This window comes from Salmo salar, chromosome ssa20, assembly GCF_905237065.1.
Source record: "Salmo salar chromosome ssa20, Ssal_v3.1, whole genome shotgun sequence".
Classification (NCBI taxonomy): Eukaryota; Metazoa; Chordata; class Actinopteri; order Salmoniformes; family Salmonidae; genus Salmo; species Salmo salar.
This window is the reverse complement of record NC_059461.1, coordinates 58412408-58429222: the sequence shown is the minus strand read 5'-3', so window position 1 is coordinate 58429222 and position 16815 is coordinate 58412408. Positions and strand designations below refer to the sequence as shown.

The following is a 16815-nucleotide window of genomic DNA, read 5'->3' as shown; positions in this document are numbered from 1 at the left end:
CACTATGGTGTTGAACGCTGAGCTGTAGTCAATGAATAGTATTCTCACATAGGTGTTCCTTTTGTCCAGGTGGGAAAGGGCAGTGTGGAGTGCAATAGAGATTGCATCATCTGTGCATTTGATAGGGCGGTATGCAAATTGGAGTGGGTCTAGGGCTTCTGGGATGATGGTGTTGATGTGAGCCATTTAGTCAGGTTACCTTCGTGTTCTTGGGCACAGGCACTATGGTGGTCTGCTTAAAACATGTTGGTATTACAGACTCGGACAGAGAGAGGTTGAAAATGTAGGTGAAGACACTGCCAGTTGGTCAGCGCATGCTCGCAGTACATGTCCTGGTAACCCGTCTGGCCCTGCGGCCTTGTGAATGTTGACCTGTTTAAAAGGTCTTACTCACATCGGCTGCGGAGAGCATGATCACACAGTCTTCCAGAACAGCTGGTGCTCTCATGCATGTTTCAGTGTTATTTGCCTTGAAACGAGCATAGAAGTTGTTTAGCTCGTCTGGTAGGCTCTTGTCACTGGTCAGCTCTCAGCTGCGCTTCCCTTTGTAGTCTGGTTTGCAAGCCCCGCCACATCTGATGAGCGTCAGAGCCGGTGTAGTACGATTCGATCTTAGTCCTGTATTGATGCTTTGCCTGTTTGATGGTATAGCGGGATTTCTTATAAGCTTCCGGGTTAGAGTCTCGCTCCTTGAAAGCGGCAGCTCTAGCCTTTAGCTCAGTGCGGATGTTGCCTGTAATCCATGGCTTCTGGTTGGGTTATGTACGGTCACTGTGGGGACAATGTCATCGATGCACTTATTGATGAAGCCAATGACTGATGTGGTGTACTCCTCAATGCCATCGGAGGAATCCCGGAACATATTCCAGTCTGTGCTAGGAAAACAGTCCTGTAGCTTAGCATCTGCTTCATCTGACCACTTTTTTTTATTGATCGAGTCACTGGTGCTTCCTGCTTTAATCAGGAGGATAGAATTATGGTCAGATTTGCCACATGGAGGGCGAGGGAGAGCTATGTATGCATTTCTGTGTGTGGAGTAAAGGTGGTCCAGAGTTGTTTTCCCCCCTCTGGTTGCACATTTAACATGCTGATAGAAATTTGGTAAGACCGATTTAATTTTCCCGGCATTAAAGTCCCCGGCCACTAGGAGCGCCGCCTCTGGGTGAGCATTTTCCTGTTTGCTTATGGCGGAATACAGCTCATCTAGTGCGGTCTTAGTGCCAGCCTCAGTCAGTGGTGGTATGTAGACAGCTACGAAAAATACAGATGATAACGCTCTAGGTAGATAGTGTGGTCTACAGCTTATCATGAGATGCTCGCCTGAGGTAGAGTAAAACCTCGAGACTTCCTTAGATATCGTGCACCAGCTGTTATTTACAAAAATACATAGTCCGCCGCCCCTTGTCTTACCAGACACTATTTTGCTGATACAGCATATAACCAGCCAGCTGTATGTTAATAATGTCGTCATTCAGCCACGACTCCGTGAAGCATGAGATATTACAGTTTTGAATGTCCCGTTGGTAGTTTAATCTTCCGCGTTGGTCTTACATTTTATTTTCCAAAGATTGCACGTTTGGCTAGCAGAATGGAAGGCAGTGGAGGTTTATTCGATCGCCTACAAATTCTCAGAAGGCGATCCGGACCCTTTTTCTCCAACCTTCTCTTCATGCAAATGACGGGGATCTGGGCCTGTTCCCGGGAAAGCAGTATGTCATTCACGTCGAGCTCGTTAAAGGAAAAAAAGGATTCTGCCAGTTCGTGGTGAGTAATCGCAGTTCTGATGTCCAGAAGTTATTTTCAGTCATAAGAGACAGTAGCAGCAACATTATGAACAAAACAAGTAATTTTTTTTATTACAAACGACACAAAGAAACTAACAAAAAAACACAATTGCATAGGAACACGTAAAACGTCAGCATTCTTCTCCGGCGCCATCTTACAGGATGTTTTACTCAAATGTTTGTAAACAAAGTAAAATGTAAATGAACACTATATAGCCTAAAAACATCGTTAAAACTATAATTTTGATATAATGGATGGTCAGTCTTTGCATTCATAGCTCTGTCTATAAATTTGGTAGTGGTTCATTTCTCCAGCCCCATCCATCAGCTTTTAACCGAAACAGGGGCGGGGAAACGCTTTGTTATCGTTTCAACTGCAGATTGCTGCTTAAATTTTTTTTTATAAAAAAAAAAAAAAAAACACCAGTCAGGAGGATACTGACAGCTCAAGAGGTATGCTTAGATATGCAACAAACAAAAAAGTGAAACTACATTGTTGACATAGAATTAAGAGTAAAGATTATGGCTCTAGATTGCAGGAAAAATACCTTGAAATTCAACTTCGGGACAGGGGGATTACTAAACCCCCTATGGACCACCCCCCTACCATCCCCTCAGAGTTTGGGGGTGCATGACGCCCCTTTTGGGGATGATTGTACAGATGGACATTGGAGGAAAGCACACTAATATGGGGTCTGTGTCTGTCAACATCTTTCAGGACTATCAGAAATTGGATTTGTAACCCAAAAATCTCCAGGTCTATTTGCCAGCATGTCTCAAATATATAAGCCCCTCACGCGCAGAGAGAAAGAGAGAGAATTATATTTTTCATGATGTATAATAGTGTTGTCCTGTGGCCTTACCACTTCTATCTTTAATGTATTATTATTCACAAATGGAGACAATTGCAAGCAGATATTCAGCTATAGCAGTGCAGTAAGCATATAAAACGATTATATTTTTATATGCAATATTATGTTTATAACTAAAATCATTATATTACTCAGTGGGCTAGCCTACATCTGCAGGTGCATTGCCTGCAGAATACGGAGAATAATGCATTCCTCCATTTGATTGAAGACTTTGGTATGCAGCCAGGCATTATGTGAGTTTAATCCCTCAATGAAATGCCGAAAATACTCTACGTGTTTCTACTGCATCAAATGTTTTGTAGCATACTTACGATTCATTGAAAGTGCTCGATGTCGCAGTTTGTAAAATCACTGATTTGATAAATACAAGGCAAAGTAAGTTGAGATTCCTGGCCATAGTTGTGTTACACAGCCTGTGTTCCTTCCTCCGCACTTCGAAATGCTCCCTTCCCTCGTCCAGATTGTCAGGAAAGTTGCACAGACGATGCTGTTTATACCCAAATTCACCCTCTTGTGTCACTCCCTTAAAAATTGTTCGGAACACCGCAGCCTCCCCGACCAATGGGATTGTCAGAATGACAACCAAACTACTTCAGGCTGTTTTTTCCCTAATAGTGTGCAACTGCAGCACGTATTTCGGGGCATTCCTGCATCTGGAGGAACGCCCCTCTCCCTCGAGAATCCAAACGGTTAATGCATGAACGCCCCCTCTCGAGAATGACGTCTCTTGCTTGTGTAACACTTTTGAATATGGGTCAAAAAGGAAATAAAAATATCTGTTTTTTATTTTATTTATTTACATTGTGTGAGATTAAACTTGACTGAGTTGTGTAGAAAAAAAGAAAAAAAATATCCCCAAAGAAATGCCCTGAACCGAGCAGACATGTATAGTGAGCAATGGTGATTGCCTACGGAGCTGTGAAGGGAACGGCACCTCCATACCTTCAGGCTCTGATCAGGCCCTACACCCAAACAAGGGCACTGCGTTCATCCACCTCTGGCCTGCTGGCCCCCCTACCTCTGAGGAAGCACAGTTCCCGCTCAGCCCAGTCAAAACTGTTCGCTGCTCTGGCACCCCAATGGTGGAACATGCTCCCTCACGACGCCAGGACAGCGGAGTCAATCACCACCTTCCGGAGACACCTGAAACCCCACCTCTTTAAGGAATACCTAGGATAGGATAAAGTAATCCTTCTAACCCCCCCCCTTAAAAGATTTAGATGCACTATTGTAAAGTGGTTGTTCCACTGGATATCATAAGGTGAATGCACCAATTTGTAAGTCGCTCTGGATAAGAGCGTCTGCTAAATGACTTAAATGTAAATGTAAATGTAAATATGTTGAAGCCTGCATTCCACCATTAAAATGAATGGGGATAAAACAAGCTTTATCGTTTATAAAGTATGAATGGTAGTAAAAACCTACACTACCATTCAAAAGTTTGGGGTCACTTAGAAATGTCCTTGTTTTTGAAAAAAAGCACATTTTTTGTCCATTAAAATAACATCAAATTGATCAGAAATACAGTGTAGACATTGTTATTGTTGTAAATGACTATTGTAGCTGGAAACTGCAGTTTTTTATGGAATATCTACATAGGCGTATAAAAAGTATAAATATTATCATAAAGCTGTAAAAGCAACCTATTCCAGGCCGGTCTGCACATTTTAAAGTTTGAATGGCATTTCTAGTTTAAATGGGGGAAGACTAGTCGCGACCCAAAATTTTCCCATTAAAGTTGATGGTCATTGAAATGCATTGGGATTCATGCAAATGTGTTTGTAGTGTGAAACGTATAAGTAGTATCAAAACATTTTTTTCAAGCAACCTGGAGACTGTCAGTCAGCACATTTTAAAATTGTTTTGGTCTCAGTAGCTCTTATTTTTTTTGCGCTAGAGGTTCCAACAGAAGGAAAAATAATAATATCTAGAAAAGTAAATTTGCTGAAGAAAATGTGGTGTGCTTGCTTGCTTGATTGTCTTAAAGTAATTATGGTTGTGAAATAAGTTATAGTAGTGATAGTCCCTGCAGTAGCAATGGTAGTGACTGGTTATAGTTAAAAAAGTAGATAGATGGGAGAACTGATTGATTGATTGGATATCCGCTACAAGACCATGGTGCTTGCCTACGGAGCTGTGAGGGGAACGGCACCTCCGTACCTTCAGGCTCTGATCAGGCCCTACACCCAAACAAGGGCACTCCGTTCATCCACCTCTGGCCTGCTCGCCTCCCTACCTCTGAGGAAGCACAGTTCCCGCTCAGCCCAGTCAAAACTGTTCGCTGCTCTGGCACCCGAATGGTGGAACAAGCTCCCTCACGACGCCAGGACAGCGGAGTCAATCACCACCTTCCGGAGACACCTGAAACCCCACCTCTTCAAGGAATACCTGGGATAGGATAATGTAATCCTTCTAACCCCCCCTTAAAAGATTTAGATGCACTATTGTAAAGTGGTTGTTCCACTGGATATTATAAGGTGAATGCACCAATTTGTAAGTCGCTCTGGATAAGAGCGTCTGCTAAATGACTAAAATGTAAATGTAAAATATCCTTAACTTGTGAAAGTTTGTTTCTCTAGCTTGAACGGTTCAATAATTGCTATTGTTGTTGGTGGGTTATTATATGCTGATTTATGTTCATTTGAATATTTGTTTTAATCAAGTATTTATAATTATTTAGTTGAAAAGACAGAAAGACACAAATCAACATACATTACACAGATACAAATGTATCCCCCATCCCCTTCCCACCCACAAGACCTGCTTATTTGAGTACATATATCAAATAAGTGGTTTTAAGCTGTCAAGTGTTGTAGTCCATATGTTAATGTTGTCCAATTTTGCCAACAAACCAAATCCTTCTTTGGGGTTTGGATAACTCATGTTGGCAAAATTGTAGTTGGTCATTTGGTGATTTGGGTTTCTTGATGAGAATGAAATGTTAGACCAGACAGTACTCCAGTTAATATCTACTGCTGGTATATCTTTGTTCCAATGCATTGCTTGCTGTTTGGGATTTTAGGCTGGGTTTCTGTACAGCACTTTGAGATATCAGCTGATGTAAGAAGTCGGTTTGAGTAAAAATATAATTTGGAGACTTACCCTTGCTGTCATTATTTTTTGGATTGGATGAGATACTATATCTGAATCCAAGGTACTCCATAAGCACTTAGGGTAGAACGAAGCAGTATATACAAGAAAAAGGAAGAACCAGGAAGATCGCATTGCTTTTTCAATTCTGGAAACACAGTTAAGTTAAAACTGTCCACAATGTCAGAGAGAGTATGAATTCCCTTCTCACTCCAAGCTAGAAAATATGTCTAGCCACCCAAGAGGAGACTGTGATTATTAAACAATGGCATATGGGGATGATGATTAATGATATACAGTTGTAGTCGGAAGTTTACATAAACCTTACCCAAATACATTTAAACTCAGTTTTGCAACCCCCCCCCCAAAAGTAACACATTAAAATAACAATAATGAGGCCGTATACAGGGGGTACGGTACCAAGTCAATGTGCAGGGGAGGGGTACAGGTTAGTCGAGGTAATTGAGGTAATATGTACAAATAGGTAGGGGTAAAGTGACTATGCATAGATAATAAACAGTGAGTAACATCAGCGTAAAAAAGGGAGTCAATGCCAAAAATCCAGGTAGCCATTTCATTAACTATTTAGCAGTGTTATGGCTTGGGGTTAGAAGCTGTTAAGGTGCCTTTTGGACCTAGACTTGACGCTCCGGTACTGCTTGCCTTGCGAAAGCAGAGAGAACAGTCTTTGACTTGGATGGCTGAAGTCTTCAACAATTTTTAGGGCCTTCCTTTGACACCGCCTTGTATAGAGGTCCTGGATGGCAGGGCGCTTGGCCCCAGTGATGTACTGGGCCATACGCACTACCCTCTGTAGCGCCTTTCGTTGGGATGCTCAGCAGTTGCCATACCAAGCAGTGATGCAACCAGTCAGCATGCTCTCGATGGTGAAGCTGTTGAACAATTAGAGAATCTGAGGACCCATGCCAAATATTTTTAGCCTCCTGAATAGGCGTTGTCGTGCCCCCTTCACGACTGTCTTAGTGTGTTTGGACCATGATGGTTTGTTAGTGATGTGGACACCAAGGTACTTGGAGAGCTCGACCTGCTCCACTACAGCCCTGTCGATCAGCTCCCTTGTCTTGCTCACATTGATTGCTCACTTTGAGGGAGAGGTTGTTGTCCTGGCCTTCTCCTTATAGGTTGTTTGATCGTTGGCGGTGTCCAGGCCTACCACCATTGTGTTGTCGGAAAACTTAATGAAGTTGTTGGAGTCATGCGTGTCCACGCAGTCGTGGGTGAACAGGAAGTACAGGAGGGGATGAAGAACACACACGTGAGGGGCCCCCGTGTTGAGGGTCAACGTGACACATGTGTTGTTGCCTACCCTTACCACCTGGGGCGGCCCGTCTGGAAGTCCAGGATCCAGTTACAGAGAGAGGTATTTAATCCCAGAGTCCTTAGTGATGAGCTTTGAGGGCACGACGGTGTTGAATTCTGAGCGGTAGTCGACAACCAGCATTCTCAGGTATGTGTTCCTTTTGTTAAGGCGGGAAATTACAGTGTGGAGTGCAATAGAGATTGCATCATTTGTTGATCTGTTGGAGCAGTATGCAAATTTTAAATACAATTTTTAAATGGTTATAGTTGAAAAACTAGAGATAGATGGAAAGTTTGATCGATTGATTGCTTGATAGGATAGGATAACCTGAACATGTGAAAGTTGGTTTGGTGTCTAGCTAGAATGGCTAGAGAGTTACTATTACTTTTGGTGCGTTATTTTATGCAAATTTGTACAAATTTAAACAAATATAATATATAACTTTAGAAAATGTTAAAGTTGTTTTGATGTTTGTAGCTGAAATGGTAAAAGAGCAGTAACATTCAAAATGTCTACAAATGTGTTCTTATGGCTGGAATTTAATCCATAAATTCTTGTGCTAATTTATGCAACACATTTTTTTTATAATTTATAAAGGTTTTAGAGAATTTGAAGTTTGGTATTTGGTATTTTATTAGGATCCCCATTAGCTGTTGTACTCTTCCTGGGGTCCACACAAAACATGAAACATGACATAATAAACATAAACATAATAAACATGACATTAATAGACAAGAACAGCTCAAGGACAGAACTGCATAATTTAAAAAAAAAGCACACATAGACTACATATCTATAAATACACAAACTATCTAGATCAAATAGGGGAGCAGGGTTGTGCCATGAGGTGTTGCTTTATCTGTTTATTGAAACTATGTTTGCTGTTTATTTGAGAAATATGAGATGGAACAGAGTTCCATGCATCAATGGCTCTATATAATACTGTACACCTTCTTGAATTTGTTCTGGATTTGGGGACTGTGAAAAGACCCCTGGTGGCATGTCTGGTGGGGTAAGTGTTTGTGTCAGAGCTGTGTGTAAATTGGCTATGCAAACAATTTGGGATTTACAACACATGAATGTTTCTTATAAAAAGAAGTGTTGCAGTCAGTCTCTCCTCAACTCTTAGCCAAGGGAGACTGGCATGCATAGTATTTATATCAGCCCTCTAATTACAATGAAGAGCAAGACGTGCCGCTCTGTTCTGGGCCAGCTGCAGCTTAACTAGGTCTTTCCTTTCAGCACTCGACCACACGACTGGACAATAATCAAGATAAGACAAAACTAGAGCCTGCAGAACTTGCTTTTTGGAGTGTGGTGTCAAAAAAGCAGAACATCTCTTTATTACGGACAGACCTCTCCCCATCTTTACAACCATTGAATCTATATTTTTTGACCATGACAGTTTATAATCTAAGGTAACGCCAAGTAATTTAGTCTCCTCAACTTGTTCAACAGCCACACCATTCATTACCAGATTGAGCTGAAGTCTAGAATTTAGGGAATGATTTGTACCAAATACAATGCTCTTAGTTTTAGAGATGTTCAGGACCAGTTTGTTACTGGCCACCCATTTGTTAAGGGTTTCAGTGACTTCATTAGCTATGGATGCTGATGCATATATGGTTGAATCATCAGCATACATGGACACACATGCTTTGTTTAATGCCAGTGGCAGGTCATTGGTATAAATTGTCACGTCCTGACCAGCAGAGGGAGCAATTGTATTAGTTTTGGTCAGGACGTGGCAGGGTTTTTGTGTGTTAAGTGTTGTGTTGGTGATTGGACTCCCAATTGAAGGCAGGTGTGTTGAGTTGCCTTTGATTGGGAGTCCTATATAGTAGTGTGTGTTTTTCTTTGGGGTTGTGGGTAGTTGTTTTTGCACTGCGTTAGTTAGCCTGCAAAACTGTTGCTGTCTTGTTTATTGTTTTTTCCTGTGGATGCCTTACTTGAGTATTAAAAAACTATGAGTATCCACATTCCCGCTGCGCCTTGGTCCATTCTTGAAGACAGCTGTGACATAAATAGAAAAGAGTAGAGGGCCTAGAGTGCTGCCCTGTGGTATACCACACATTATATGTTTGACATTAGAGAAGCTTCCATTAAAGAAAAAACCCTTTGAGTTATATTGGATAGATAGCTCTGAATCCACGATATGGCATAGGTTGAAAAGCCATAACACACGTTTTTTCAACAACAGGTTATGGTCAATAATATTGTTGTGGAAATTCTTACACAGGGACACTCAAAGTCAATCTTAAATGAATCATTGTTTATTATCAGTTAACTGGAGAGGTTAGAACAAACTTGATGCACCATATTGAATGTATGTCAGGAGCTCTCACGGGGCAGTCCTGTTAGTTCTCTTATATGCTGCAGCCAAGTCATATTTGCATAATTTAGCTTATTCATAATTAATTCATAATTAACGTTTGCTTCATTCATGTGACCGACCAATACTGGGTCATGCATGTGACAGACCAATACCTCACGAGGCTTCTTCTCTAAGCTGAGACCTTGAAACTGAGATATATTTTGTTCTCAAAACAAGGGTCTGGACATACTGCCAAATTGCAGATACTGATAGCGAGGGTTTGTTCAATCAATCACTTGCATGAACAGTTATTAGAAAAGCACAAACATAGAACGCAGAAATGTCTAAACAGAAAATCAACAGAAAATCTATCAGTACAGCTCCCACAATCTTCTTATTATCAATTTCTTTCAACCAATCATCAGTCACTTGTGTCAGTCCAGTACATGTTGAGTGCCCTTTTCTATAGGCATGCTGGAAGTCTGTTGTTAATTTGTTTACAGAGGAATAGCATTGTATTTGGTCAAACACCATTTTTTTCCAACAGTTTGCTAAGAGCTGGCAGCAAGCTTACTGTTAGAACCAGTAAAAGCCGCTTTACCACTCTTGGGTAGTGGAATTACTTTGGGTTCCCTCCAGGCCTGAGAACAAAGACTTTCCTCTAGGCTCTGATTAAAGATATGACCGATAGGAGTGGCTATGAAGTCAGCTACCATCGTCAGTAGCTTTCCATCTAAGTTGTCAATGCCAGGAGGTTTGTCATTATTAATCGATAACAATAATTTTTCCACCTCTCCCACACTAACTTTACAAAATTCAAACTTGCAATGCTTTTCTTTCATTATTAGTTTTTTTATGTATGAATACGATGGCTCACTCTTCATTGTGGGCATTTCCTGCCTAAGTTTGCCCACTTTGCCAATGAAGTAATCATTCAAATAATTGGCAATATTAAATGGTTTTGTGATGAATAAGCCATCTGATTCGATGAAAGATGGAATTGAATTTGTCTTTATGCCCATAATTCCATTTAAAGTACTCAATTTATTTTTCCATTATTCTTTAAATAATTGATCTTGGCTTCATGTTGAATTTTGTCACATAATTTATCAATTTGCAGTAAGTCAGCCAGTCAGATGTGTTGTAGCTTAATTGGCCAAGGAGCAATTCCTATGGTCTTATTGTTATCTATCCTGTTGCCTAGTCACTTTACCCTGCCTTCATGTACATACTGTACCTACCTCAAATACCTTGTTCCTCTGCACATTGATCTGGTACCATGCGTATATACCTCCATTCTTGTGTATTTTATTTTATTCCTCTTGTGTTACTATTCAATTTTTTTTACTCTGCGTTTCATGGTAAAGCAAGCATTTCACGGTAAAGTCTACACCGGCGCATGTGACAAATAAAATGTTATTTTATTTTATTTGGTTCTTATCAAACACATGTTAAAATGGTTACATTTCAAAAAGTTGATATAGTATCAAAAAGCTGTATAAAATCTTGGAGTTGATAGTTTGCACAGTGAAAGAGGAGATAGGTCTAGATTATTATTTTTTTTACCCTTGAACTCTATCAGATCATTTACACTATAGAAGTGGCATTCACCTAGCCACGCTAGCCTCGCCTTCATGTGGGTGCTAACAAGCTAGCAAGCAAGCTAGGTAGTGCTAATACTTAACAGCCTTTGTCAGCCAATCCAGTAGGGGTTGGAAGCGATCATGAGCTTCGATCGGTCACTCGCATCCCCATATTGCAGAGGATTTTAATAAAGTTCAGCTTTCCCCAACGTTAGTCCCACCCTGTTCAGCTCCTTCACTCATGCTCGCCTCTCTCAACGGTCCCCCCGCCAACTCCACTACTCTGGCTTTCCTTCCATTGAAGTGAATGACTTACGATGTTTCACCGTTCGATGCCGCTTCCTAGTGTGAATGCACTGTATGACTCCCTTTATTGCCATTAAAATGCATTGGAGATCATAAAAAAGATTGTTGTTGTTCAAAAAGTTGAAATGCTCTCAATTATATATATATTTTTTAATCTAAGTTGGTGCCGTCGGTATGTTTTAAAGTTGGTTTCATATTCATAGCTTTAATTGTTTACGCTCTAGAGCGGGCTAAAGAAATCATATAATAATAATAAGACTACGTAAGAACTCTAGAGTGATATTGCCTTCAGAAAGCACATTGATAATACAACAATGTAAGACATCTTGTGTGATCTTGCCTTCAGCAAGCACATTAATGAGTATGTAAGAAATCTTGTGTGGTCTTGCCTTCAGCGAGCACACTAATAATATGAATATGTAATAAATCTAGAGTGGTCTTATGGTTTGAGAAGAGAGACAGAAGCAGAGACAGAAGCACTTAGTCAGACATTGGGAGGTTATCAGAGGAATTTAGCAACGAATATCGAAAAGCCTCTCCCGAAGAGGCTGCATGCTCCTACATTCTCTTGGTCTGATAGGACAGGATATTACTACACAGTTCTAGGGCTATGAACATTTCTCAAGACATCCTACTGTCTGTATCAAATATGAACCAGTATACAAATGATTTTTCTTTCGGTGAGAAGACATTTACCAATTGTGTTACAGATTTGTTCCTATTTCCCTGTCCAGTAATAACCCTTGATGTGGCTGGAGAAGAGAACACTTTGAGACCCTTAGAGTTGTTGTTGGCTTGACGCCCAGCTCCTACAGACTTGTGAAGCACAACACCACAATCTGCATTGAAGATGCACACGCAGGGACACACACACATACATACTGTACAGTGCATTCAGAAAGTATTCAGAACCCTTGACTTTTTTCAGGTTATTTTGTTACGTTACAGCCTTATTCTAAAATATATATATTTTTAAATTCCCTCATCAATCTGCACACAATACCCCATAATGACAAAGCAAAAACAGGTTTTAAGACATTTTAGCAAATGTATATAAAAAAAAAATATATATCACATTTACATAAGTATTCAGACCCTTTACTCAGTACATTTTAGTCATTTAGCAGACGCTCTTATCCAGAGAACGCATACATTTCATATATATTTTTTCTCTGTACTTGTCCCCCGTGGGAATCAAACCCACAACCCTGGCAATGCAAACACCATGCTCTACCAATTGAGCCAAACGGGACCAGTACTTTGTTGAGGCATCTTTGGCAGTGATTACGGCCTCAAGTCTTCTTTGGTATGACGCTACAAGCTTCGCACAACTGTATTTGGAGAGTTTCTCCCATCATTTTCTGCAGATCCTCTCAAGCTCTGTCAGGTTGGATGGGGAGTGTGGCTGCACAGCTATTTTCAGGTCTCTCCAGAGATGTTCGATCAGGTTCAAGTCTGGGCTCCGGCTGGGCCACAAAAACATTCAGAGACCTGTCCCCAAGCCACTCCTGCATTGTCTTGGCTGTGTGCTTAGGGTCAATGTCCTGTTGGAAGGTGAACCTTTGTACCAGTCTGAGCTCCCGAGCGCTCTGGAGCAGGTTTTCATCAAGGATCTCTCTGTACTTTGCTCTGTTCATCTTTGCCTCAATCCTGACTAGTCTCCCAGTCCCTGCTGCTGAAAAACATCCCCACAGCATGATGCTACCACCACCATGTGTCACCGTAGGAATGGTATTGGCCAGGTGATGAGCGGTGTCTGGTTTCCTCCAGATGTGACACTTGGCATTCAGGCCAAAGAGTTCAATCTTGGTTTCATCAGACCAGAGAATCTTGTTTCTCATGGTCTGAGAGTCTTTTGGTGCCTTTTGGCAAACTCCAAGCGGGGTGTCGTGTGCCTTTTACTGAGGAGTGTCTTCCGTCTTGCCACTCTACCATAAAGGCCTCATTGGTGGAGTGCTGCAGAGATGGTTGACCTTCTGGAAGGTTCTCCCATCTCCACAGAGGAACTCTAGAGCTCTTTCAGAGTAACCATTGGATTCTTGTTTTGGTTCCCTTCCCCAGATCTGTGCCTCAACACAATCATGTCTCGGAGCTCGGACAATTCCTTCGACCTCATGGCTTGGTTTTTGCTTTGACATGCACTGTCAACTGTGGGACCTTATATAGTATGGTGGCTAATTTCTGCATTACCAAATGAGGAGAGTTACAATCTTCACACACAAGTCAGTTATACTTAAAACTACATCTTTAATAATTAAGATGCTTTTGCAAAAGCACTTGACCTTCAATGATGCCATTGAAAAGTGATTACACAAAAGTACAAAGATCTTTTATACCCAAGACCCACCCCTCTCAACGTACATGACGAACAACAGATCTTAGGAACTGTTCACAAAGGGACCTTATACTTTAGAAAGGAGTATCCCTTAGCCATATAACATTCGCTATTAATTATCGTTCAGTTTGGTCCCTAATGACGAGGTTCTAATCTCATTCCTGGTACTTCATAGTACAAAAACACCTTCTCATCCAATGGCATATATCAATTGTCAACTCTAGATACTCCCATCTCAAGTAAACCCCCTCTTGATCCCACTCCTGGACAAGCTCACTGAGGGGAGTGACTTGCGCACAGACATTGTGGAGACAAATAATTGGTTCCCCATTAATCACGCCATCTCTTCCATTGTTTAATAATACATTCACATATGACAAGTATCTCACATAAGCATATTATACAAATAAAACATCTTAATTATCTATGTTACCCAACTAATTCTGATTCATCCACCACAATAGACAGGTGTGTGCCTTTCCAAATCATGTCTAATCAAATGAATTTACCACAGGTGGACTCCAATCAAGTTGTAGAAACATCTGAAGGATGATCAATGGAAACAAGATGCACCTGAGCTCAATTTCGAGTCTCACAGCAAAGGGTCTGAATACTTATGTAAATAAGGTATTTCTGTTTTTTACTTTTAATACATTTGCAAACATTTCTAAAAACCTGTTTTCACTTTGTCATTATGGGGTATTGTGTGTAGATTGCTGACAATTTATTTTATTATATCCATTTTAGAATAAGGCTGTAACGTAACAAAATGTGGAAAATGTTAAGGGGTCTGAATACTTTCTGAATGCACTGTACATACACACGCGCACACGCACACATGCACCACACAAACAAACACACGCACGTACACACACGTACACACACGTACACACACACACAGACAAGATTCAGCATGTGTGTGTTGTATGTGTGCTCTTAATTGTTGTTGCTGGACAATCATTTGTTCCTTCTCAACAGAACAAAAGTGAGAGAAGTGGTACTTGAGGATCTCCTGAATGTAATGAAGTTGTGTCAGTTTCACAGTCATCTACAACAAGTAACAGAAGAGGGCAGCAGACTCAAGCACAGTAGCATATCAAGAACCCCTGGTATTTTTGGGATGGGCTCATTCTGAGTAATCATTGCGTACTTGATAGATGAATATATTTAAACGATGTAATTCGGAATAATAGTTATTTCTGGTCAATATCTAATACTGATCAATATCTAATTCATGGGCATTGTATTGCAGTATCTGAATCACCTCATGAGGCCAAGACAAGTCTACTCTATATTTTTCTTGAGGCTCCTTCTGAAGTGATCCTGATCTTACAACTCAACTGTATTGAGTTGAATCTGCTACATCGTCATCAAAATGTTAAAGATCAGAGTAACAAAAACAAATGCCCATTGACGCATTTTGACACCGAATGTTCATCGGTGCACACATCATCTCATTTTAGTATACAGAAGACGTACGGAGGCACCTGTGTGAGGGTACTGGGGAGCTTTGTCGTGTCTGGCCTGTCGATGAGGGACTGATTAAGCCTGTGGTTGTGGATGACACAGGAGAGCAGCTGGCTGCTGCTGCCTGTTAGTTCCCTATAGACTCAGACTGCTGCTGAGGTTCAAAAGGCCCCTGTTGTCATGGGAGGAGCGACTGATCATGGCAGTACTGCTGTTCGGGAGCGTCCCTGTTGCTGTGTCCTACCCACTCTGAGTTTCCTATCCAGTATCCAGTATCTATAATCCCTCAGGATAGCCACTGGTGGACTAGCACTCCACAAATATTCTCAGGGTGAGATTCACAATAGACTGTCGGGTGGGAGTAAGTAAGGTGCTGAGGGAGAGATAAGAACATTATTTGAACACTGTAAAACACTTGTTCCCTTTGGCTCTAAGATCAAAGACAAGGCTTATTATTCTTCTGCGTTCTGTGATAAAACTACAATAGCTTGAAATCACTGGATTGTTCTCTATTCCAACCCATATTGTTATGCAGCATTCAAATAAGATTCAGTAATCCAGTAACATTATCTGAACATATAACTGTAACCCTTATGTCCTCCCTTTGAAATACTACTGTCTAGGATTTGGTCGTTTCTTAGCTCTTCTTCAGTGATCTTCCCATAGTGACTGCTTTTAATAGGGCTCCATAACAACGAAGCATTAATACTGTTGTCATCCCAGAGGCTGGTGTTGTGAAGGTAGAGGATAGTGTCTCCCTCCTCCCTCATCCTACCGTCTTCCACCCAGATCCTGTTGATGTATTAATTGTCTTGGCTCTCACAGACATGCTTGTCATTTTTTACGTGACAGACAATACAGTAGTTGCATCCCAAATTGTACCCTATTCACTAAATAATGCATGACTTTTGACCAGAGTCTATGGGCCCTGGAAGAAATAGTTTAGATTTACATTTGACATTTTAGTAATTTAGGAGAAGCTCTTATCCAGAGCAACTTACAGTTATTTTGTGGTCTGCTGCCTTAGCTCTCCTGGTCCTGGTCAGCTCATAGTCAGGGCTGTGGTGCATTGGATACTAGCTACCTCCCCAATCTGAGCCACGATCAGTTACTGACTGGAGGTGACTTTGAGAGAGCTTAAGATGAAGGTGAACAAAATGTCACAGGTATGATTAATGAAATTAAATGACAACGGAAATGAAATGTAATGAGAATCTAAGAAGCCTTGCCTTAAAATACATGCAAAAAATTGTCTTTAGCCTCTAATTCACTCTTCCTGCTCAAGTTCAAACCATATCCTAAAGCATATCAAACCAGACTTTCCAGAACACTGCACTTTGTTCCCCCACAATCGTTCACCTTTTGTGTACAGGATATAAGCTCAGCATGTATGAAATACTGTTAAACCAATTGAAAATACAATATCCTAAAGTGATGCTTTTGGCCCAGTGAACAATTAAAAAAAATCTACTTTTTACCGTCCATGTCAGGGTAAAATATGTTATGGTAAATTGATATTCAGACTCAAGGTCAATATGATTCAAAGGATTTTTGTATGACCATTTGTATTAATTCAACAAAGAGATGATTTATTCTTCTCAATGTCATACAGACTTACAAAAGTTGTTAGTTCCAGCTCGTGATTGAACCACATTTGACAATGCAGCACACTATCCGCATGATAAGATGACAGGATGACACTCCCTCTTTCTCCCTATTTCTACCAAGCTTCCTCAGGGATGA

General features: G+C 40.9%; 1 protein-coding gene across 1 annotated transcript in view; it reads right to left on the bottom strand.

Annotated features, from left to right (window-relative positions):
• LOC106580937 (alpha-2-macroglobulin) overlaps positions 1-3273 on the bottom strand; it is a 42143-nt gene extending 38870 nt beyond the window's left edge. Inside the window, exon 1 of the mRNA XM_045703673.1 lies at positions 2968-3273. Within this exon, the coding sequence (XP_045559629.1) occupies positions 2968-3053 (86 nt within the window). The 5' untranslated portion in view covers positions 3054-3273. The remainder of the gene's footprint in view (positions 1-2967) is intronic.
• Positions 3274-16815: the final 13542 nt, after the last annotated feature.